The sequence below is a fragment of the Metopolophium dirhodum genome, chromosome 2 (genome assembly GCF_019925205.1).
Source record: "Metopolophium dirhodum isolate CAU chromosome 2, ASM1992520v1, whole genome shotgun sequence".
In the NCBI taxonomy this organism is placed as follows: Eukaryota; Metazoa; Arthropoda; class Insecta; order Hemiptera; family Aphididae; genus Metopolophium; species Metopolophium dirhodum.
The window spans coordinates 14399912-14427792 of NC_083561.1; the positions used below are offsets into that span (position 1 = coordinate 14399912).

The 27881-nt window shown below is 28.8% G+C and overlaps 2 protein-coding genes across 3 annotated transcripts in view; one reads left to right on the top strand and one right to left on the bottom strand.

Annotated features, from left to right (window-relative positions):
* The window catches only part of LOC132939839 (lachesin), a 197684-nt gene that overhangs the window by 127841 nt on the left and 41962 nt on the right, over positions 1–27881 (top strand). The window lies entirely within an intron of this gene.
* Positions 1286–22740, bottom strand: LOC132938383 (membrane-bound alkaline phosphatase-like). Its single transcript, XM_061005176.1, has 7 exons — positions 22583–22740; positions 17835–17891; positions 13480–13700; positions 9669–10040; positions 8303–8495; positions 7349–7822; positions 1286–1796 (listed from the first exon to the last, which is right to left on the bottom strand). The coding sequence occupies exons 1-7, from the start codon at positions 22656–22658 to the stop codon at positions 1495–1497; spliced, it is 1695 nt and encodes a 564-aa protein (XP_060861159.1). The 5' UTR covers positions 22659–22740; the 3' UTR covers positions 1286–1494.

Below are 27881 nucleotides of genomic sequence, written 5' to 3' on the forward strand. Positions count from 1 at the left end.
TACTCAAACAATTAACATTTTATCAGTCCATTTCTTTGATTTTATAATCTGTTAGATAATAATAGCATACACTTAAAGTCCCATCATATGCACAGGCATCTCTTTCTATATTTCTAACAATGTCTGTTTATGGCAATCCATAGCTACGGGGTAAGGGTGACGTAAAATTCCATAAATTAATGACACGATACTGCCGTTCAATTGTTCGATGGTAAATTGATAATTATTATAAAGGAAATTACGTATACGTAAAAATACTGATTAAACAGATAAGACGAAATACATACACCAGTGGCATCATTCCAGTTTTTGATAGGAGGGGGAAAAATTTACAAAAAAAATACGTGGGGAAGCTTAAATACAAATTAAATTTGAATTTGAAACACGACTGTTAAAACGCAATTGAAAAATCAAATCATTTTAAGTACCTTCTATAATAGATGTTTTTTTGAAATCATTGATAAATTTAAGAGTAATAATTTTGTTTTTAGAATTTCTATAGTATCAAATGACCAACGCGTCTATGTATTGGAACTAAAAATATTGATATAATTATCATGACAATAGTTGTGTAGTGCTTGTACAATAATATTATATTTCACCACAATCAGCCAGTGGCAAAGTACGTCACTGACATAGACAAGCAATCTGTCTCGTCTCCATCTTACTTATTATCAGTATAACACGACAATAATATTATATCGGACACGTGTAGTCCACGATATTAGTACAGTATTATGCTATAAAGCTGACGTGTGCTCGGTAAATGTATCAGTTAAATTCCAAAAATTTAAATTGAAAGTGTGATATTGATTCCATAATATTGTGGCATTTAATTTTCAGCCATGCCGCAGATTATCAAAGTTAATAATATGTAGATATGTAGATGCTTTAATACATTTTATTTGAGCAGATTATATAGTATACACCTACGTACTTAAAAATTACAAGTACTAAGATTGGCAAAAAAATACTTTAATAATATCTATTACTCAAACATAATAATATTATTATCATACAGTATAATTCTATACGCGTGTTAAGGTTATCGCTCACTATTAGAATTTGGGCAAGACCAAAGGTTAAACAAATTTCCGTTTTAACTTCGAACCTAACACAACGGAAGATAATCCTTTGTTAAGGATAGCATAAAAACTAAACTAATAAACAGTACACGTGTCTACACCACGTGGAATCCGGAGGAGGCGTTTAATGATAATTGTTTTCACATTCAAAACGATTTCACCGCCGGAAAAAAAAACGATGAAAAAACAAACACGAGTCGTTTTATATTTATATACGTATTATATATATTTACACATATTATGTTTGAACAATTTACTCCTTTTGTCCTTTGTATGCGTACATATATATATATAATATATAATTGCCGTGACGCGCGTATTATGTCCTACATATAAAAAAAAAATAATCGTACGGATTAATATTATAAAAAAAAAATTGTAACCGAATGACGGTCGCTCTGTGTGACGGCTACGAACAGACGCGCCGGACAACTAGCGCGGTCAGAAGGGCGCCGGCGATAGCGGCTAGCGGTGAAGAGACGGCCGCGGTGCCAAGTCCGGCGGAAGTGAACGCGGCCGGACCGCTGACCACGCGGGCGGCCGGTCCAACGCCGGCCGCGAATCCCATCGTCAGCGGTATCACGTTCTGTTCGTAGTTGCCGGAGAACAGGTGGGCCCAAGGACCGCGGGCGAACACCATCACATCGTCACCCCCGTGGGTTTCGTAGTCTTTCATCGTCACCAGATGTGGATACGCGAACGACAGTTGGCCTGAAAATGACGATGTATTATTAGTACATTACCTATATATATATATATAGCCAGAGCTGCAGGTCATGATTTCCACAATCCCACAGGTTTTAAAAAAACCAATTTCAATTTAAAATCAATGGTGACTTTGATATGTTAGTTAAGTCAGTTTGTCAGTACCTTTTAACAATATTAAATTGATACGAAAATAAAAAAATAAATGCGTGATAACCGATAATGTAATAAGTAATAACCATCCGTTGCAAGTGAGACTATTTTCCTTCAAATGAGATACTGTTTAGTGTTTTCCTCCAGATAAAAAAAAGAAAAGTACTTTCCGTTTTCCACCATACATTTATTTATTCTATGTATGCAATTATGACTCACATTATTTAATTATAATATTCGTGTATTATATATAAGTATAAAATAAGTATAACACTCCTAATACTGACAAGTCTTGGTAACTCGAATTTAAGTCAAATTTATTCCTCTTTAGATTCGAGTTATCGGAACTCGACTGTATTATAATATATAGTTGACTAACAAATTGTATGATCGTTTGTATGTTATATTTTAATTTTAAGTTATCATACAAAATTAATATGTAGGTATGTAACTATATACTTTTATCATAATGATTTTTAGTTTTATTTTAATTTATATTTCATGATTACCTATACATAAAAATATATAGACAAATTTTTTTAAACCATGGCCATAAAATTATAGGTACCTATTCATATTAATCAAATGATGCTATTTATTTTTTTGGTAATTGAAGAAAACTATATCAGGGGCGGAATATTACTCATTTTACTCATTTTTGGAGGAAAAACTAGAGGTTGTTTCGATTAATGTTTATGGCTTGCCGTCGTTAACCCTTATCACTTATTTATTAATGTTTAGCACGTACTTAGAATCTTCTAATTATGTATGCAATATTATATTATATATGTATACCTAATGTTTATAGTGGATTGATATGATAATATTATGATCTAAGATAATGGGCACACAAACTATCGATTAATGTTACACTCGTAAATGAAAAGTCCTTTATATATAATTCATTTTTTTAATGTTTATTCAAGATAACTTTTTAAGGTGAGAATTTTAGATCTTCGGATTTTGATTTTAAAGATTTTTTGGTTTTTAAATCCTTTTTTAAATTAATTTAATTATTTAAAACTTTATCATTAGCCAAGAGCCACTAATGGGTGGCTGCTTATTCAAAACATTCATGTTTCTATTTTTCTCTTATCATATAAACTTATTGTGCTAAAAATAGTATATATTGTTTATATCAAATAAAAATATAAAAAAAAAATTAATTTAATAAAATATTTTATGTGATAAATTTGGATATGGAGTTTTTAAACCAATTTTTTAATGATCTTGTTCCCCAGCTCTGAATCTATAATAGTATACGTATTTTACCGACAATATTTTTTGTATAAACAATAATATCACCTCGGTAAATGGGAACCACCCGCAATCGTTCCTCAGACTTAGCAAAACGTCTAAAACTCGAAAAACCAAGTGAAGAATACAAGACTTCATAGTTTATATATATTTTACCTACACATTTATAAAAAAAATATCACGTGAAATCGAATTTTGTTTTTGCCCTTCCGTCAGTCACATTTATAGTTTCGGGGTTAGTATTATTTTTTTGAAAAAAATCAAAATCCACGCTCGGGTTGGTACACGCGTGTAGTTTGAGATCTGGTGGTGAGAATTACATTTTTATTAGTTATTTTACCAACCTTGACTTTTGATTGTCGAATGGAATTATTTTTAGTTTTTGGTTTTAACAAACCCGTGAAGCTATACATTCAAATAAATTCAAATCGATTTCTAAATAAATTGTTTATTATTCAAAATACTGATTTAATCGTTTCTTAAATAAATGTGTTCAAATTTTGATTTCATTTGTATTTAGTTCAACTCGATAATTTTTAATTTTCAATTCGGAGATAATAATATGACTATATAAATAGTTTTTATTTTCTTGTTACTCGTCGTCGATGACATAGGATAGTATTATCACCGTGTGGGCCATGCATATTATTTGTACGCATTGCTTTGATTTTCATCAATGAACTAATTGCAACTGTAGTAGTGTAGTATTATATATTTTAGAACTAATTAGGCATGTAATATTATAACGTTGATAAGTACCTACTTACACGTACATATTATTATCATAGTGATACTGTGTTTGAACAGTTTATAAAATTATTTCACAATATTGCGGTCTTCTAAGAAAATAAGATAAAAAAAAGATTGTTTAAAAATATTGGGTTTAGTCTAATTACAGACAATAAATGATATTGATACTTTCAACAAGTTTAAATGTATAAATACTTACACGTACATATTATTATCATAGTGATACTGTGTTTGAACAGTTTATAAAATTATTTCACAATATTGCGGTCTTCTAAAAAAATAAGATAAAAAAAAGATTGTTGAAAAATATTGGGTTTAGTCTAATTACAGACAATAAATGATATTGCTACTTTCAACAAGTTTAAATATTTAAAAGGTCATATTTCTTTAATCAACATAAATTATTTGTTGATTAATACGAAAGATTAAAAAAAGGGGGGAGCAAGTAAACGCTCTGGTGTACAGTATGTGTCAAGTGTTCCTCGTCGTTGAGTATAAGTCATCAATATAATGTTTGTTTTAAATTGGAATTAAATTTTGCATACCCACAAATAAATATTCAAAGCGAAAAACACCTATATTAGTACATTACTAAGTATATAATATTATAAATTATAATACCTATATCAAAATCAAATTTCGGAAAAGTACCTAGTTTATTAGTTAGGTGTGAGTATTTAAAGTTAGACGAACGGAGTAGTGTCATAGTGACCCAACATTTGGCAGTATAACCCTATTCCGTTCCACTCCACTCCGCTCATCTAAACTTTGAATAGGTATTTTAAAGTTATCAACCATAAACTGCTTTAAATTAAAATTAATGTTGTCATTAAATAAAGTAAATAATTAAATAATAATAACGATAAAAATAGTAAATATCTATTTTTTTAGAAAAATTGTTAATATTTAATGACTTAAAATTATGTAAAAAAATATTTTCAAAAACACTACCTAATAGTTTTTGAAATAATGATTGTGGCACGTATCCCCCGAGATATAAATATATACGTATACAAACGTTTACAGCTGTTTATAATTGTATATTACACTTTAAAATAGGTGTACCTATATTGTTTTATTTTTTTTAATTTATATTGCTTACAAACTTTTTTAAATTAAAAATCATTACAATAAGCTAAAACTCTAAATATATTATGCCATAAATAAATACAAAATAATACATTATAGCAATACCGGTTGAAAATTCACAAACTTGCATGGAAAACTTTCTTATGAATTGAAAGTTATACATTATAATATAACATATGCCAGAGAGAAACATATCATATACAGTATACACATCGAACAAAATACCTAAACAACTTTTTATTAACATACAAATGAGTGAACAGCGTACCTATATGAACAATAATAAAGTCGTTTTTGAATACATCCGTTTAAATTTACGCTCCAAAAGTCCCCATACGTAATAGCTTTGCGATGTCTCAACTCAAATAACTTTCTATGGTTATTAGTCGAATCATTTTATCTAAGACTCACTATACAATTTAAGAAAATAAACATAAACAATGAACACAATAGTGGATTCAGATATTATATTAAACAAGCTATATTAATTTCTCCAGTCAATTTTTGAATTATTTAAATTCAATTTATCGTCGTTCCAACTAGGGGTTAACAAAAAAAAATTAAGAAAAATTATTTGGCGAACTGAACACAGTTTTCAAACTTTTAAAATACCTTACAGAATTTATTAAATTCGAATAAATAAATCACTCTATATAAATAATCCTACATGACGAAAAATACATTTTGAAATATAATCTGATTGATACTTGTAATTTTAAATAAAATAAAATTAGAAAACTCTCTTAATCCGCTCTGCAGAAACCATAAAATAATATAACTTTCAATTGCAGATCTGATACTTATGTCTTATGATACTATAATCCAACGATAAGAGTTGTAATCGCTGAAAAGATTAAAGTGGTACTATAGTATAAGTATAGTCATAATATCAGTTAATATTACTTATTAATCGTTTATCATTATTTTTCATAATAGTGCTTACTATTATTTAAAATAAATGTATGTTATGCCTACTAACTATTGTAATGTAAAAAAAAAACACCGGTCGAACAACTTTGATTTCATCCAAAAATGTTGCTTTTATTGTCATATTAAATTGTAAATAGGTATATGAATATAACCTCGGAAAACGTAAATATGGAGTAAACTACCTATTAAAATATAAAATACTGTTTAAAATAATTATATGTCGTGTGAGTTTCTCTGGGCTCTGAAGGTAAACTAAATTAATATTATTATGTAATTCACTAACAAGAAATTATTTAAATTTATTTTTAATGATTGTAGACGATTTAACGACGCAATAATAATCTAAATATGTCATAAAATTCGTATTGAATAGTGATAAATGACTAAATTTAAAATATATTTAATACTATAAATTATTATTTGTTTTGCAGTACATTTTATAAAATATAATATAAGTAATATAAGTAACAGGGTACCTAGTAAAGCAAACTCGTCATTTAAAACTTTCCATTTAGCCTTATACGCAATGCATATTATTCAATGTTCGATCAATTTTTCCATAACTGACTGTATTTAAAAAATCTTTTTGAAAATGGAATACTCGATAAACTTAAAAGTATTTCTGTTGAATACGATTATAAATCGTTCTACTATTGACCGATATTTTGTACTAGGTATGTATTATGAACATGGTTTTCAAACATTTTGAACGTGCGCTTAAAGTTTTAAATTAATTGTTGTTGTTCATTTAATAACAACGAATTCATAATAAGAAATTTAAGAAACAAATTAACTTATATGGAGAGTTATATTTATATTAAAAACAATAATTGTACTTAGCATTTATGTTGCATGTTTAATTGAATATTTTTCCCAAAATAAAATGCTGTTCACCGTCAAAAATATGACCCTATCGTAACGCCGAAAACGCACAACATGCGCGTACTCGTATCTATAATGTTGTATAGTGAATACACTTTCCAAAGTAAAAGTAAAATTCTATCGTATCGTTTATTTCAGCTGTAAAAAAAAAACAGGCCATTAGCCTTGCAAAATAGATTTTGAAAATGTTTTAGTGCGTTATCCGTAATGTAATGTATGTGCCATGTGCGTCGACGGCACATGCATATTATATGATCCGATACCGATGGCGTGTCGTCATGCAGTTTTTGTGTGCAAGATGACAAAATATTTTCGTAATATTATTTAGGCTCATTGTCATTCACGGTCGTGGACTCTATTAGACGACGACAGTGTGCTTCGGAAACGAAAACAATATTACGATAATTACAACGCCATTATAATGAACACGGCGATGACGGTTTACTTATATACGTTCCGAATAGCCAGTATGGCGATAACTATCTTATAAAAATTACTTGTGTCGACTTTGGACAAATCCTGACGGGCGCAATTCACGTTGGGCTGTGGATCATTGGGCTGTGGACCATTGGTCTTTCCCGGACCATTGGCGTAGCTGAGTGTAGTGTATGGCAATTCGTCAACCCCAAGAGACCCCGAAAGGCTCAAAATGTCGTTACCCCTAACCGGGTAACCTGCCATTGTCATGGTATGTGAGTGATCGGACGTGACGACGATCAGTGTGTCGTCTTCGCTGGTCATGTCAACAGCCTGTTGGACGGCTTTGGAGAACTCAACCGTCTCGTCCAGCGCTAACCTGGCAACGGTTTCGTGGTGGGCAGAGTCGATGAGACCACCCTCGACAAACAGGAAAAAACCATTTTCTTCTTTCTTTAAAACTTCTATGGCTTTTCTAGTCATTTCCGCCAAAGTGGGTTGTATACTAGCGTTCGCTTTTAAATGATATTTCATATGCTTGCTCTCAAAAAGGCCTGAAACGTAAAAAGTGCGTATTATTAAAATATGATAGTAAATACTAACATAAATCATATCTCTGCGGTTATTTATGTGGAATTTAAAAATGTATGATTGGTTTTTATGATGTCTTACTAAACTGTTCGAAAAGCCCTAACCTGAATAAAGAAATATTAATACTTTTAAGACTTAAAAACTTTAAAAGGCCGAGTAAAAATATATTTTTTTACGAAATTGATTTTTTTTATTTGATGAACTTAAATTGAAGAAAAATTGTTCACCTTTCCCCCACATCTAAAAAACAAAATAGAAAGACATCAAAAGATGAAAAAAGAAGGATTGAAATGGTTTAAAATAATTACTTGACAAAATATTATACAATACTTTTTTCCATTTGTTTTAGATTATACGCGCAAGAAATATTTAATATATTATGTTCATATAAATAAATAATACAATAAACAAACAAACAAACAATGTTATTCGTATCTGCTTACCCAATAAATAATCGGTCTTAGAAGGGTCAACATTTAATAGTTGTTCCCTGTTTTCAACGTATGCTGATTTATCAATTCCAAAACGTTCCGCCTTATCTTTCTTCCAAAACTCTACGAGATCCATATCCCTTCTTGATCCTTTCTTATCTGTATCATTAAGAAAGAATTTATGGCGACCTCCACCAAGTATCACCTAAAAATCAATAGTCAATTTCTAATAATTATTTATTTGCATGAATTTATTTCTACAACCTAAAAGAAAAGCACACTAAAGGTAAAATTGTTTTTTATCGTAACAATCAAGAAGTTAAAATACAATTTATATATTAGTAGATATCTATAACTTATATATACAAAATACTACCTATTCATAAAATATATTTACAATATGATATTTTATATTTATAGAATACATTATGTTATATTACATTATTATTTTTCCATGTAAATTGTAAATATTGAAGTATAATAATATAAGCTTTTAATCAGATATGAATATATGATAATCCATTAAGTCACATTAATAAATAATTAAAATATTAGAAAATACCGGAATATTCAAAATCTTAATAATTTTTATATGCCTAACATCAAAATAGAAAAAGTGAAAAAAAAATGCATTGCGTGTAATATATTATGACTATACAGAACAAAATAATTTAATACGACCAGTTTTTTTTTTACATAAAAACGTATTAAATTTTCCTTGCTTTTCATCTAAACAAAATTAGTGTTAGTGTAAAAGAGGAAAAAAATACAACAAATTCATAATATACTGATCACAACGTAAGGTTATCATTCTGATAAATATTACAAAACAAGATAAATATAATGACAAATATTATAAAACGACGAGTGACGACTGTAATACATAGTATCAAGGACTAAGCAGGATGTGTTATCTGTTTGTCCGTGAAAAATCTGTTTAGTGGTCATCAAATTACCACAGTCAATTGTGATCGGCTGTCAGAAACCTCACGCAGTGATATTCTACAGGTATGTGGCCGAGAATCACAAGTTTGAATTGAATTTAAATTGCATAATTATAGTAGAAAATGAATAAATTAAAATAATATGTACCTATGACATTTTTATTTATTCCATTTTATTCCAACCTTGTCCAAGTCAAAATGTATTATAGGTATACATTGTATAAAAATAAAACAGTAGAACTCAGCAATATCCTCAATAATTGTAGGTATGTTGAGTCCTTTCACTTATCAAGTCTGACATGGGTCGCAGACAATTTTAATCACCAAAATTGGTCACAAATAAAAATTTATAAAAAAAAGGACTAAGAGTTAAGTTTCCTGAAAAATAAAAGTCAGCGCCACAATACTATAAAAACCTTGGTGTATGTACTCGCCTTTATGTCTATCCCGGGGCTTCTGGTAATCAGCTGTTTGGCGATGTCTTCACACTGCGTCACGTCCGTCAGGTTCGCCGCCTTTTCCAGATCGGCGTCCGACTCCCAGTCTCGGTGCGCCGTGTGCGCGTAAGCGCCGGCCGGGGACGCGTGCGTTACCCGGGTCGTGGTTACCAGCCCGACAGCTTTGCCCGCGGCCATTGACCAATCGGCTATAGACTGCGTCCTGTTACCGGGTGCCACTGACCCGGGACAGTCGTTCAGCTTCACAGAGGCCGATACCCCGATCGTTTCATAGTTAGCTTTCACGCCCGTCAGGTAAGCGGTGGCCGTGCATGCCGAGTCGGCAACTTGTTTGTCCACGCAGTAAGTCTGGAACGATAAATGACGCGATAACGAATCAGGTGGCCACCTGACACAGTTTATAATTATTTTTTCTGACATAAACCTTAAAATGCATGACTATTGATTCGCTACTCCAGAAATTGTTTTAGGGCACCAAACGAACGCAAACTATTCGCTTTGGTCGTGCAGGAAATAAGAATAGAAGATCAACGTTGTGTATAGGATTATAACATTTTCCGCCATCTCTACAAATACATTTGTTGGCAAAATAATCTAATATCTACGCACGTATGTGGCTAGTCATCTTGAGAAAATAATTTTTATTTGTAAGTACTGAAAGTTGAAATAATAAGAGTGAAGAGGCAAAGTGTACACCGCTAAATAAATGGTCCTCTACTACATTAATTTTAACTATAAACGCTTATTGATAAAATAAAATCTGTTAGTTTATTATTCAATATTTTAACAACGTTTTAAAAAAAATATTCCACTTCAGATAATGATGATACTCAAAAATACAGATTGACATTTAAAAATTTAAAAATCAAAAGTTGATAGTTTAGATAATAATTTGTATTTATATACAATCTATTATCTTTAGGTACATATTTATGTATAATATTATTTACATGTGGTTGAGGGGAGAAAAAATATAAATATTAAATAGAGCCGGTTACATTAAAAATAAGCCGCCCATTTGTGAAACTTAATTTGGGATAAAAGGTGAAATGAGACAATTTATTAAAACAAAAGATGACAACATTTTGAGTCAGCGAAGAGGATTTTCAGGGAGTGAACGAGTATGTAGGTCATATATTTTATGGATAGATTGTGGTCGTTTTCTAGTCTAGAGAAATACCGTTTGTAAAAAAGTGCAGCTTCATTCTCAATTGATTTAATGACAAGGTCATAGGGAAGGGTTTTGATAGAGACAAAAGACGGAGCGTTTATTATGTAGATTGTTATGTTTTGAAATACTTTAATTTTATTTATTTGATTATTCAGCCAATACCATACCTAGTTATATACCATATGTCCATATTGATTTTAAGAGTGTCTCAAAATAGGAGTTCAGTTTTTAGACTAGTAAATTTGTTTTTTTTATGTACGAGGCCGAGCGTTAAGGATTAATCTTATTTGTCTTAGTATTTTTATTTTAGGTTAATCTCCTATCAAGATTAATCCCAAAAAAAAATAGAAGGAATAAGTAAATTATTTAATGTTATGTCTGGGCAGAAGCCATGTCTTAAATTCAAGGTTCTGTAACTTAACCTAACCTATTCACACATGACGGAATAATTATTAAGGGTTAATTTAATTCACCACTTATCGTACCATTTGGACAAATATGATATAATATATTAAGTTTTCACACATTGAACAGATTACATTTCAAACTTATGAACCCAATGATACATGGCTTATATTTTTGTTTAACCTTTGTTGAACGCATTTTTTCTTATTAATAAAATTATTTAAACACCATTTTATAACATAATTTATAAGTTACTACAACAACAAACGTACGTGCTTCTAAATGTGTAATCAGCATTTTGACATTTGATTTTTCCCAATCGCCTATCAAACGTTAAAACAGATTGTTAAAAATATAATTCATATTTATTCTAAATTATATAGGTATATAGAGATAGGTATTCTTGTCTACATTTCTTGTATTAACGTTCAATATAATTTGTGATTTTTGTATTTCGATTTATATTAGTTTAATCAAATAACAACGAACATAGTACAAATTCGTATCATTTTTATTGAAAATATTTAACAAAAATTATTGCGATTATTACAATCAATACGCACATCTGATTTTTACGTTTTGATTGCACTTCACTGAAATTTTAAACACCAGTTGTATTGTTTATTATTTATTTAGGATTCTCCTTCCCATAACGCACTGTTTTTGACAGCTGTCATCCCAGTCACCGCATATTTAATTACCTATGCATTATACCTTTGCACTTTGACCACATTTTTCTTAGGTCTATAATAATTAACACCATTACCCTTGTCACCAACATTGACAAAATTGTCAGATAACGAATTTATCAAAAATTGAAGTTCATTTTAATAACCTTTTAAGGCCATCATAAAAAATATATTATTAATTATTTAGACTAAATCATTTTTAAATTATCCTCTTAAAAATATATATTTTTCTTGAAATGATTTACATATCGAATGTTTTAAAATATCATAGTACTTAGTACACCTATAATGTTTTGTGTAAAATTAAGTACCTAACTATGAATTTATATTGCTTTAATTGTATCATAAGTAAAACAAAGATACTTATGAAACAGCTTTCAATTTTTTTTTATTCGCCTTAATATTATAGTACATTAAATTAAACCTATTTAGGGCTATTTATTTTAAATACATCGAATAATACATTTTCTTATACAACATATTAATATCTTTTTAAGTATTGATTTTGTAAAATAACGTAGGTACTAAAATATATAGTTTTAACAAAATGTCATCACTTATTATGTAGTTGCACTATATTATATAATACTAATATTACTGTATACACTGTTTTAAATTAAAATGTATTTGAAGCTCAAACCTACTGAGTGAAACAAGGGACAACCTGGGATAACCTGGGAACATCTTTGGTAAATACATTTCATATTTTTAAAATGTCCAATAAATTGTAATATTATTATTTATTTTTATAAAATCGTAATAATAAAATGTTTTAGATTTAATTATAATTTACTAGATACCTATTCAAAGTATTTACAGTTGATAAAACAAACATAAACAGTTATATTCATTAAAATAAATATTCAACCGGATGAAATCTGTTTTATTTATTTTATTTTAAGTTACAACTACAACAATCAAAAACAGAAAAACATTTTCACATATGATATTTAACTTTAAAGTAGGTATCAATAATTTTTTTTGACTTGAAAATATAAGTACTTAGCTTATAATTAACTAAATTGGCGCTACTGACATTTATTTAAAATATAATGCCATCGAATTCGTTAACACTAGCATAATAATAAATATAACATTTGTATCTAGGTTTACTAATTGAATGTTATAAGTGCAACAACTTATGTTATAATATCAGAAATAATATATAATAATATATAGTTCATATTAATCTAAAATGTTAACCAATTAAATAAAAAAAAATGTCCTTATAAAAATCTGTAGCCGTGTAAAAACTATTATATTGTTTTGACCCAATCCATCCATAAGTACATTTAGTTAACTTCATAATAACATAATTAAAGTCAATTTTATAGATTTCACTCAACAATCAAAATTTATAACTGTGTAAATACCTATTGATCCAAAATATTTTAATAATGTGTGTCATCTGATGACATAAACATTATGGTTTTAAAAATTCAATTATATTCAAATTCTAGTGGCGATATCCTGAAACAAGTGTTTTCGAATTTTAATTTTATATAGTTTATTTTAATATCACCTTTGACATGCCTACAAATGGGAATTTCTCGAAGCTCAAGTACTCATTCTCGCCGGAACGTTTTTCCATTTGACCTTTGTAGATACGCGATGCCGTCAACGTAGTCAACGACATACCGTCACCCAGGAACATGATTATATTTTTGGCGACGCCTCTTTTATTCACGTACTTGACTTTCTCGGTCACCTTCGCCTTAGCGTTTTCGATCCAGTACTGTCTGTCTACATGAAAAAAAAAATCCAAGCTGTTATTATTTTATTTCTGTCTTTACATATATATATACAATATTATATATGTATATTCCTTGAAATAACAATTCACTCGAGACTTAAGTCCGACTTTAACGAGTGCCGGTTGTACATGGCAAACGTGAGTGAATTTTTTTTCAGATGATTCGGTTCTGTTGAAAGTCGAGAGCAATATGTAATGTGTTTATGCCGAGAATATTTGAAATGATTTTAAAAAGGGAATTCAGTAGACAAAGTAGATTCTATAAAGAATATTGACGGTAACAACTGAAAAAGCTTAAATTGAAATAGAATAAGGTGCCTAACTGTATTGTACATTTGTATTGTAAACTGTACTCAGTACAATTGTATATTGTATTATGTATAACGATAAAAGAAATATCGAACGCATAAAAATAGATAACTCATTCCAGTAAAAAATAAAACAAAAATTGGCAACAAATTCCAAATAAGCTACTCCGCTTTCTTATCCAAGATTTTACAAAAAAATAGGTTGATGATAATAATACAAAGATATTTACTATAATAAAAATTAAAAAAAAATTATGAGCCAGTTAGAATTCGTGGTACATTTTTTTACGTGTAAACATCTAAACGCTTTTCTTTTGAAACGTGTTATATATTGTATAAAAAAATCAATATTTAATTTATTTTTATAATCCATATTTATAATAATTGTAATGGTAATATATAAACAACAACTTGTGAGCCAAAGATATGCATATGTGACTATGTGGGCCACCCTATACCAGCATATAGGTGTTGAAAAAAGAATCTAAAATACCCTCGGAGTCTCAACGAATCCATTGATATAGCTTTTATTGAAATCAGACAAGTAGTTTTCAGATTAGCCGTTACCAACTTACGCGTACGCTAACGTGTTTTCGTTATTTGAACGAAATTGCCATACATTTTAACCCCATGTACACATCAAAAGAATGTTCGCTTATATTATTCTATATTATTTTTAATTTATAGCTCCAGAGTAAAGAAGATATTAGTTTTTATAATTAAACTTTAAAAGATTAATTTTTTGAATAATATTCAAAACAATTTTAATTCATTTTTATATTTTTAATTTATTTAGAAAGTAATAACCATAGAAACTTTAAGCATGAATAATTAATACCTAATGATTTCTATAGCTTTGCACATTTTGTAAAAAATTAAATAGTTTTGCATGTTTTAGGGGACATATAGTTGAATAGGGATTCAAATATAACTCATAATTTAAACTACATGACTAACAAAAATTGATATTGGGTACACGTTTTTCTGGATTTACTTTGAAAGGGATTTATATAATAAATTAATAAATATGTTATAGGTATATTATGATAACTGCTTCCTGTGTGATTAATTTAACACTCATTATCTCGAATAGTACCTAAAACTTTTTGAAAATATTTTCCTTACATAATTTAAAATGATTATAAAAAAAATATTTTAGTAAAAATTCATACATTTTACTATTTTTATCGTTATAATTTTTAAGTTTTTACTTTATTAAATTACTATATGTTTTTAATTGCATAGGTATTTATTGAATATTTTTCACAGAATTTCGATGTATCGAATTTCTAAAAATATAGTTACCTAACTAGTTATAACTTATAAATATTTAAAGTTTTAAAGAGCCAAGTAGGTACCAACATTTTTTGGGATACTCTTGAAGTGCCACTCTACTCCACTCATCAAAACTTCAAATACTTATAACTAATTAACAACTCGTTCAAAATTTGAATCAAAATTTTCAGAAAAATATTAAACAACATTTTCTATTTTGGAATATGTAATTAAAAATGTATGGTATCAAATTATGTAAAAAAAAATATTTTTTCAATTACGTAAAACTTTAGCAAGATAAGTGGGACTCTAAAAAAGTCATCCTATATATTATTTAAATGCAATATATAAAATTATATTATTTAGGTTGGTTATTTTTGATTTTTCGATTATCATTTTTTTGTTTCGTTTCTGGGTGCCTCTCATAGGCGGTTTTCTTCATGAAGTTGTTCATATTAGTTTAACTGATTATTAATTTACTTAGTTAAGTATAATAAGTTATTACTAATATTAAATAATTTATAGTTAAGTACTTAAGTTGTATGAAGGTTTAATAATTTAAAAGCATTAAATAGGATGTCAGCCCACTATTAGGTTATACTCTCAACTGACCCAAGCAAAACATATCAAATTTGCGTTTAGCAAAACCAACCTTGCGTTGTAAGCTTTAGTATTAGGGTGAATCGACTTATTATCAAACTTCGAGTTAAAAACACTGTGTTTGTACGTTGGATTTTTCACAGTATTTCAATTTTAAAGTTGGTTATGATCATTTTTAAATTGTAATATTGTACATACTCAGAACTTGGGTAAAAATTGAAATATCCTAAAAAAACCGACGTACACACAGATAACGTTCTTAACTCAAAGTTTGATGATAAATCGATTCACTGTAAGATCAAACCTAACAACACTAGATTGGTTCTGGTAAACGTAAATTTGGTATGTTGCAAGTGGGTCAGAGAAAGATAAAAGTGATAAAGTGAATATCAAATGGTGCGCTGGCATGCTTTTAGGAAAAAAAAATTAACTGCATAATATACAAGCATAGTCATATTATGTATCTTATGTAATATTACAAGCTTTTAAATAAATTTATTTTTAATTATAAATAAATTATTTTACCTCTTGACTGTAGCTTGTAATAATTAATTAATAAATCAGTAGGTTACATAAAATTATAGGTCATTACCAATAAGAACATTTGTAATCTATTAACACTGCATTTTTTAGCTATACAATACGCCATTATTGCTATCAGCATATTATATTATGTATATTATATTATTATTTATATGTTACTAATAGTCAATAGACCTAAAAAATGAAAGCTACTGATAAAAATATTAAAATTCATAAAATTCTATAGTAAATTACTTCTTAGTAAACTATTTTATCTCAATTTTCGAAGAGTTGTAATTTAGAAACCAAACGTTTGACCGGGTGATCTACGAATTGACCGTTATCAATATAAAATAGATCTTAAGTTGAAAATCGGGGAACTCAATCTGCTGTGAGACGGTTTGTCAACCTTTATTGCTAATTAATAACTATATTTTATTACTGCTATTAGTAATTGAATTGACTTTTAGTAATACGATAGGTTGAATTAATTTTTGGTAAAGCCATTGCGATTATAATATAATATTATTATTCATTTTAATAGTACCTAGATAAACCGATGGTATATATTATTATTGTTGTTAACTTTTGAGTCAATACCGACTTAATAACCCTGAAAAGTAAAAAAAATCAAAAATTTCAAATGGGTATCTATAAAGTTCCAAAATATTTTGAAAATAATATTGTATCTATTAAATGTCAATATAAATGTTTGATGCAAAGTCCCCTACCCAAGTACCAAAATATGTGATTTACTATCATTAAACTACTTTTAAAGTTGAAAATGAATGCAGTTTTACTGTCACAAAAGTCAATGACAGACACAAAAATCCATTTATAAAAAAAACCCACATAATTTCAAAACTCCAATACATTAATCGCTCCACTCAGAATCTAAAACAGAAACTTTTTTTATTTCTAACCCCTATAGCCTTTAGTTACACATTTTAAGTCTTTTAATCCTGAATATTTATTATGATTAATGTTGTACAGCTATTTTAAAACAGACTTATGAAATACCATAAATGTGATAAAAGTACAAAATATAGTCATGTAAAGAATTATTATTTAGATACCTATTAAATTAAATAACTCTTCATTTATAATTTTAAAAAATATATAAAATATAATATTTATTTAACAATATTATGTTACAATACGTGGTACCAACTAAAAAAATTTATCGAATTATCATTTTGAGTTAGGGGTTCATAATCGTTTTGGTTCGTTTCAACGAAAGTCGAAGTAAAAACTAATACAATATATTACACGTTATACTCACACCGATATGTACACATATATATTTAACAACCGTCAAAACTATTCGATGGCAAACAAATATCACAATATTAATTAAAAATGAATGGATAATGATTCAAGCATAGTTGTCGTAAACAACAATAATAATAATTAATTTACCTTGTTCCGTGTACTCTTTACCGGCGTTGGCTGCGAGCGAGCAGCACACATTACGACCTAAAAACGAATAACAGAAATATAATAATAATAATAATAATAATAATAATATGAGTAGTTAAATAAAACAGTGTAAAACAATAATACGCATAATTTAATGTTATTATGGTGTTGTTTAGAGATGTGTTATGCGAGAAAATACCGCGAGTCACTGGATTTTGCGGTCGGGGGCAGCGGTTAAAGTTTGCACCGCCGGCAGTTTATTATCATCTAAACTTTTCGGTTTCTTTGTGTGTATATATTTTTTTATTTTTTTCAAGACACGTCGGTGTGTGAGTTTGCCGAAAAACCCGGTACGATTTATTGCGTGACATTTAGACCGCGTTTTTTTTTTTTAACACCGACACACCGTTCGCCCTTTTTACACTATACACTACCTATCGTCGTTTTCTTTCACTTAATCTGTGGAAATTACTTTGTTCTTGAGTAAGTCGTTCGTTTCAATTTGGAAAATGTCTACAAATGAGCCGCCGCCGTCGACAGAACTAATAATATTTTTACCTCCCGCCGCGTGTTCCCTCGTCCAAGCCGTCACCGCGTTACGCCGCGTCCTACGTAAATCCGGCGATACCGACGATTTCTATTCTGATCATGCTGTTCCGTCGCAACGAAATACAAACTGTTCTGCTTTTCGTCGCACTTGTCGTATTCACGTAGGACACGGCGTTACACTTTCCCAGTAAGTATCCCTTCCGGTACATGTAATATTATCGTCTCTCCACTCGGATGATACCACGACGTGGCATCGATGGGGCTTTTGACTACGCTCAGTGCGTGGTATTAAATAAGGTATATATTATTTAGATTGGATGTTGACAGTGACGACTTTTTAAAGGGGTAGACGGTTGTTGTGAGCGTTTTTGTGTGACATTTTTGTGGTTAAAATCGCATTCATATTGTAATTTCTAATGAAGATAAACGGTAAGAGTAGTAATAGTTGGTAGGCGTACTATGCAAAGTAAGCTAGATTAAGGTGACGTTGGATCTTTTATATGCAAGCCTGGATTAAGATATTCGGAGGCCCGGATCTTTTAAATGGGGCCCTCAAAAAGAATAAAAACAATTTTATTTTAAGTTAAACTAATTATGATTGGTCCTTTACTCTTTAGTAGAAAAAATTTAATTTAAACCTTAATTTACACATAACCATACCTACTTTAATCGTAATAACGTATTGTTGATATGACGTATAATATCTAGAAATTGTTGAATTAGGTAACCAGTTCAAGTACACTAAATAGTTGTTTTCTAATTATAGCCAATATGTGCTAATTATATATTATTATGTAATATCAAAAGCCAATAGGGCCACAAATTTTTTTCTCTGCTTTTTTTACCGACCCCCCTTAATCTGGACATGTGGATGAGCTTTACTCTGATGAAATTTAAGTTTACCACATCGCGTGCAAAAGCGTAGATTAGGTAGATCCCCGTGCTACACCGTATTGTCCCTTGAGAATATTGACCGATTACAGTCCTTTTGCTAACAACAAAGATATTAGAGGTATATTCTGTCTTATAATGCTGATGAGTTATTAAAGTTGTTAGGTATATTGTAAAATATATTTTCAATTTTTAATCATGTGTGCATTATTAAGTTTTGCCGTCGAATATCGATGTTTCTTTTTATACAAAACATATTTTTTATTTACTGTTTAATCGATTTGTCGAATGAGGAGTACCTACCTACTACAACCGTACATACCCCCAGTGGACTACGTATAATAATACGTTTCAGTAACGTGTATGGGCCAGATGAAGGTTCTGACACAAAGATACGCAAACGGTATCGACTTTATTGATGCATATGAAACAATAATATAATCGTACGTAAGTGCGAAATCTCTGGAATCGGGGGCTGCAGGTGGCACGCGACGCGTCGCGGACGAGTGTATAATAATTATTAATCAGTATTGTCCGAGTCACCGTGTTCACCAGCTTTATTCTCAACCGCTGGAATTCGGTCCTAAACTGTGTAAACATTACGTGACTGGACATGGCGGTCGTGTTTTCAACCACCACAATAAATACGACATGTTTTCAGGCCTAGGTTACCGGAAAAACAAGTCACCATATATCGTTATAATATACCTATGAAGCCGCGGTACTCATAACATCGTCATCGGCACCGTTATTATTCCATGTCCGCGAAGTTTACCGTTCGGAATTTGTATACTCACAATCACAAACCACTTGATATACTAAACAATGGCAAAATAAGAATTCGTAGTACCGATTTTTGTCCATTTTCAAGGACATTTTGTTCTCGTTAGAGTTATTATTTTAGTATTATTAGGCAATCGTTAAAACAACCCGATTTGAATAGTACACGTCTCGCTCCGTTGGCTGTCAAAAAATTACATATTTTTTCGTACAAATTTAAATTTTTTAAATTATATGATATACGATCTCGTATGACGTTATATTAGGTACATATTATTTTTATTTTATCGATAAGCTTTGTACGTATATTGTATATATATAAATTATTTTTGCCTATTTATTGTATTCCATAATTTTAAATTTTGAGCGGAGCGATAAATGTAGATATTGATTTTACAATAATGCTTTTTTTTGGTCTGTCATCACCTATTGGAGCAGTAAAAATGCATAGGTTTTCAACTTATATGGTGGTTTCTAGTAGAAAGTTGGATCTATTTGATACTTATGATAGAGTAAAAGTAAAATTTCAAAGTATTTTTCAATAGTACGGGATAAACAAAAAAATAAGGAAAACGGGATTTTTTACGCAAAACCAGTATTTGACAAAATTGATTTCATTTTTTTGATGCGACTCAAAAATGAATAACTACATAACTTAAAATATTCACCAAATGAAATAAATATAATATTGAATCCTAGGCGGACAGATCGACTCCGCTCATAATCGTTTTTTGATATATTATTTAATTTAACACATCCATTACAGTGACCCCCTCGACCTACTGAGCCTACAGCAGAACGGTACCTACTTGTCTACACTTTTAAGCTATTTCCGCTGTTTTCTTTTTATTACAATATTGCTCAATAAATATGATTTCAAAATGTATTATTATTTATACAGTATATAATAATGTGTATTATTACATTCATTAAAAAGATAGTGTCCATTTTTGATATTTCGTTAAAATTCGATCATATGCATAATTATTAATTTATACCTGATGAGTCTATACCAACAAGCCAATAAAAAATATGTACTCACACAAGGTTTAATTTTGGTATATCATAATTAGGTATAGTATGTTAATATAAAATAGGGTTCTATAATATAATTTTGAATAAAAAAGTCGGTAAAAAATCAAAAATAAAACAGTGAGTATTAATTTTCGGCAAAGTTTTAAACCATCATGTGATTTCCCTTGAGTATTAAGTATGTTATTTACGGTCGTATTTTTTTCCCGCAGACGAATGATATTCAAAGGACATAATAATTTCATTATTTTTTTCCCCATTTTATACGAAGTTCCGAAAACTTGGAAGACGCTATAAAGAATATGTGATACATGTAGTCGACTCACGTTAGAGTTAAATAAAAAAAAAACTAAGGATAGAGTGCATAATGCGATTTATAGTGCCTTTACCTTTGTAACGATCAAGTTGATTGCATTACCAGCAAAACCTTAAAAAAAAAAATCATCCAGCAACTTAATGTGTTTGTTTTGTCACCTTCGTAGAATGATATCAGCGTTCCATAAATATTTAAAACTGAATGCTAACTATTACGTACATTTTAGTGGGTAAGTATACTTCGAGTAAATCGACAATGCTTTTTCGCAGACCCCTTTTTCAAGTATTAAAAGACACCATCCAAGTATCAATTTAATATTCAGAAATCTTGACTGGATAATATTAAGATATTTTTAGATTTTTGTAGTAGTAGAGATTAAAAACAGCAAAATATTATGTTAAAGGATTAATGTCAGTAAATGCGGTTTTGATTGCACTAATAATAGCATAATATTGAATGTAATGGGTAATGACTAATGATTTACGTCTGCATTCAAATAGATTACAATTATATTATAATACTTATTTGTAGTAATTGTAGCGGTCATGTTATAACACAAAACATAGAAAACTTAATATGTAGGTATATTATTATAGTTTTATTCAACATATTTAACTGGCCTAATAAAACTACAAACATACAAAACAATTTTAAAAATTGTATTTATTAACAATGAATTACTAATTATTTGTATAATATTTGTATTAAATACAAATTTGAAATCAAAGCGAATAGTGGCTGCGACACATATCATTACAGATTATTAACCTACAACAGTAACAACATTTATAAGCCATACAAATTCAAATAAAATTTAAATTATTTTAACAGCGAAGTGTATGGTGCATAGTTTGCACCTATTAATTGAACGATGGAAATTGAAACCTAGAATGCTAAAAGGATTAATATATTTAAAAACGTGGTAAATTTCTCAGTTTTAAAAATGTCCTACGAGAGTAGTTAAAACTTTAGTTCTTATCATACGTATAAAAGTTTGCGGTAAGTAACTTCAAGTCAGCAGTCGTTACAAAGTTTTTGTAATGCCCAGTTGTTAGTAGGTACATACCACCCATGTTAGCTGGTTAAAATAATCGTTACGCGAAGGAAAAAGCCTCTATTTGGATTTCTAATAATCGTAGAAAATGTATATATATAGGAAAATACAATAATCATGACTTACTGCTGTACGTTATGACGAAGCACAAACAGCACGCAAACGAGATCCAAGTCGCACCTAGCGAACCGGTGTCCATCATGATTGTGAAGCAGAGTACAGGACCGCCGACCGATGAATACTAACATGCTTGTGCCTTGTCTAGATTGAGTATACCACTATACCTACTACGATAGTGGTTTTATAATATTATACAGCAACTGCCAACAAACCGGTTTGGATTTCGCTCAGTCCGCAAACACTGCGATCATTATGTAAGAAAAAAAAAACATTGATGATCAATTTAAATTTATATTACGAGTACATAGTGTACACAAACAACATAATAATATTATGTAGGTACCTACTGATAAAAATAAAAACATACTGACACAGAATAAAATTCTGTGATACTGATAATAATAATTTATTCTTCAGATAACTTATATTAATAGAAGTAGATAATCAACAGGTAATAAAAGTTGACTATAAATAAAAATAAAACGAAACCGATTGTGATACTTAACGTTATTAGTAGTTAATTTATTAGTAATTAACACTATAACAATCTAACCTAAGCCATAAACAACACAATAAAAAAATAATGTACAATATCTCGTTTAACCAATTCAAAAATAAGCAGTACTTACTACTTACAGTGTATGGGGAAAATAATTTTAACTTAGGTTCAATAAGTCATTAGGCTAACCTTAGAGTCAGTTTTGCCAATGACCTACATTTCAATATTAATTTAATACGTAAACTGAAATTTTTAAATAATTTAGCAGTTTTATGTTTTACAAATTATTATTCTATAAAAATGCATTAAAAAAATATTAACTTAGCTTTTAATTCGATGATAGCAGTTATTAAAATTTGACCTCGCATTAAATGTTCAAAATCTTCTTTACGAAACCTAACCCAACCAGATCACTAAAATTTTTCTTTAAGTTATCGGTATAGTAGTGAAGAGTGAATTGGCCCAATTTACCTTATTATTGCAATGTATCAAGATTTCCTGATTCTCTGTTATACATCGGCATTTTTTTGATAAAAAATGCTAAATGGCTAACCGAATCATGAATATATTCGAGTATTCTCGAGAATATGTTGTCCATTGGAAGTGAATACCCTGCTTGAATTTCGTTATCGACTATTGGTCAAAGAATTTTGAGTGTAGCTTATTAATACAAAAAACAGTTAGACATAATTTAATGTCTTTACGACATTTTATACAAATATTTAGGATGTATAGGTCATAAAATTTTATCGGGGAACCAACAACTATTATGAAGGTCAGCAGGTCAAATACTCAATTGTAAATCCTGTTATATTAAAACATGCTAATAATCGAATACCTGCAACATATTCCGAATTTATATTCATGTAAATATGATAGTCAATTATTATTATTTTTCGAAGAACGTATTAAACATTTAATTAACTAATTTGTAATACTAACATATACTTATCATAGTTAATTCATATATTTTCTTAACTATTATTGATTAATAAATACTGTTGATCCCTATATACATTTTCCCAAAATAATAATTCTAGTTAATTAAACTTAAATAAAGTTATAACGATTCTTAAATAATTTTAAATCGTATGAATTAATTTTTAATTGGATATAGTATAAATAATTTTTAATTAAATTGATGGTGCGATTAAATTATTTAAATAAAAGTATTTTAATATATAAAACCAAAGTTTAGAGTTTTAAGCTAACTTACAAAGTTTAGTCCAGTTAGAAAATAAATTTAAATAAAAATAACAAAAATGTATAGATAAATACAATTTTTTTGTACAAATTATTTTATTTAAAACTAAGCATGCATTTCAATCATAATATTATTCTTTGATTATATTCTGCATTTTTATCTTTTTTGAAAATACTTCAAATCTTCAAACAACAGCTACTATAAAATCTACTAAATTTTTACAATATTATGTGTTTACATTCCACTTCCCGTCAATAAACTCTCACCAAATTTACCCATTGTATAACTTGTAAATACAGATTGTAAATACTAAATCTACTAAATTTTGTTCTAAAAAAAAAATTAGATCACATTAAAATGTACAGTACCTATACCTATAAATAATTTCTATCATCCCATGAATACAAACCTTACTCACGTTTGGTTGTGAAATGATTAACTGGTAACAACTGAAACCATATTTTTATCAAATTAACGACTAAACAGAACTTTTAAAATTAACTATTAATTAAATACTTGCTACAGTAATATTTACATTAAATTATACAAGTATAAGTAAAGTAGCATAATTAAATTTGTACATTTATATTAATTTTGTAACCTAATAAATACTCTTTAAACTAAACTGTATAAAGTTTCAACGCGATCTCATTAATAATTTTAAAATATCACTTAGAATCGATAAATAAAATATTTACTTAGTAATATTAATTATACTACGCTTTCCGAGTAAACTCAATAAATTGCCAAGTAATGTATATGTAAGTACTGATAATTTTGCTTGTAGTTAAAATGTGCAAAAATATAATATATTATATTAAGCAAAAATGTTTTAAAAATGTTCAAAAACCAAAAATAAAATCGATGTTTTGGTTTGGGTTTCAGCCGTCAGAGAGGGGACGTTACTGAGGTCAGTTATTAAGTCTTACTTAGTGGGATTTACGCCACGGAAAGCCATGTTGTTGCGACAGGAAACACATCGTAGGGTCGGGTGGTGAGCTTACTCGAGGATTTTCACTGGATGTTCAACAGTTAATAATTTACCCACAGATGCTCCGACCGGATAAATTGGTAAATGTGTCTCGATCGAAATACGTTTGTTCCTACCACAGTACCGCAGATAAACAAACACGTAGAAACACCATTCCCGTAAATAGTTTATGTTTCGAATCGAGTCACTTTAACCGTTCACCCCAAAACAGGATAATTATAATCATAATTATTTGCTTATTCGGTTGAACTTAACCTGTGAATGTGCATCGTGCAAGATTCTTCTAATAATAGTGACATTGGGTTAATCTCGTTCCAAAACGTATTTACCAACTTTTATCATAATATTTCGAAAATAAAACAGTTAACAACAAAGCTATTTAAAATGTTGTACCGGGTGATAGTGATACACTATTCACAAATCGTGCTCTCCTCCCTTTTTAGTATAATTTTCAAAACATCATAACTCCATATTATTTCTCAAATATTGTCCTTATACTCAAAATGTAAATGTTCCTTCACATTTCGATTCAGATGAATAATCATTTTCCAAAAAAAAAATCATATGCCTAATAATTTACAATAAAATAGGTGGTTCTCGTTTGAATAGGATACATTTATATTGCCACAGAGCGCACCTTTTATTTTAATTAATATGAAGCTTTCTTGATACTGTCATCTAAACTTAATGTTATTAAGATACAATTATTTTGACATTATCTTTCTAATATATAAAAATCTTGTGTCATGGTGTTTGTGGTCCCTCTAAAACAGCTCGATCGATTTGAATGAATTTTTTTCCCTATATTTGGTCGGTATGAGAATAGGTCATAAAGTAATTTTCACCCTCCTACCCCCAACCTGAGGAGGTGCATAAAGGGGTATTTTGAGGTTTACGGTGGAAATTTTTGTTTATAAATGGTTGCTATTGGTTATATGAGAAATAATTTTAGTTGAAATTAGTATTTATTATTCGGTTGCCATTGGGTAATCGGGCAGATCAGGGGCAAGCATGCATAAAATCAAATTTTCACAAAGTAATAATAAGTGATACAGAAATTTAAGTTGTTGGTAACCTTCGATACACCTTGAATAGTATAAAAATTCCAACGATTTCAAAATATGGTTTTAAATATTTGGAATTAAAAAAAACTCAGAATTTTAATAAACGCATAATTTTATTGAGGGTGATCACGATTGGTGAATCACCCTATATAAACCATCATTCTCCAACTTTCATCATAATTTGTCAAACGAACGAAATATTATTTTATTTTATAAAACAATCTTCAACCCATAATGTGGGTTTAAAACCTTAAGTAAAAAATAGCAAATATTTCAATAAGATAATATAATAAAGATTATCTGACAACTAATTTAAATATTCAAATTCAATTATTATACCTATGGAATGGAATGGAATAAAATTTTTTTAGTCATTAATGCTTTAATTTCAAAAATCTAATATTCTTATTTCATAAATACTGCTCATTTTAAAATGTAAAAAATAACTTTTTTTTACTCATGTAGGTTATTATATTTTTTTTAAATGTCAAATTATTTTTTTAACATTTAAAAGAATTCAAATTGATTTAATCAGAACCAAAATGTTGAATTCAACTTTATATTTTGCATAACAATGAAACAATATATTTTATATTACAACCAACAATCAATCGATGTGCCAATTCATTAAATTTAATAACTTTTTTTACTATAAGTCGTATTACATATCTATAATTTAATATTATAAATGACACATTAATGATAAGCAAATCATTTAATTTAATAACCATTTCACTTTAACATTGTATTATATGTATATAATACCTATACTATATTTGTAGGTACATCATACACTATAACACTATTATTTGGTAATTTCAACGTCATCTTCCTAGTAAATCATACATAAAAACACTTCCATTGCTCTACAAACATAATTGTGACTGTACTATGGTACTATGATACTATGATGAGTGATGACTATAAATTTAAATATAATATACGTCATGAAGTATAAATGTAGGTATAATATAATGTCATAATATACGTTTTTTAATTTAACTGCAATAATCCCATAAAGTCTATCTATATAAGTGCATAATATAATATATTATATCCCATCTAGAAATGTTTTTTTTTTTTTTTTGATTTGTGAAAAAAGTGAAATCAAACCATGCAAGCAACCCACAACTTTCAAATTCCCTAAAAATATTAAACTATACGATGTGGTTTTAAAATATTAATACCCAAATATTATAGGTTTAGAGGTATACTATAATAACTGAATGGGTACGCCATTAAAATATGCGATAATGCCATAAAGTTGCATACAAGTAAGTAAACAAATAATATAGTTCTAATAGGTAGGTTGATTTTTTCGTAGGTTGAACCAGTTAAACTTAATGTCTAACTATTACTATTATTTTAATCTTATAAACTTTAAATGTAGGTACAATGTATACAATTCCAATTTCTCTTTGTGCAACACAAATCATTCAATTGCATTTTGTCTCATTGCACTCAATATTAATCTACCACGTATAAAGCAAATAAATCACATGCACTTTGATTTAAATATGCATAAAGCTATTATACCTATTAAATTG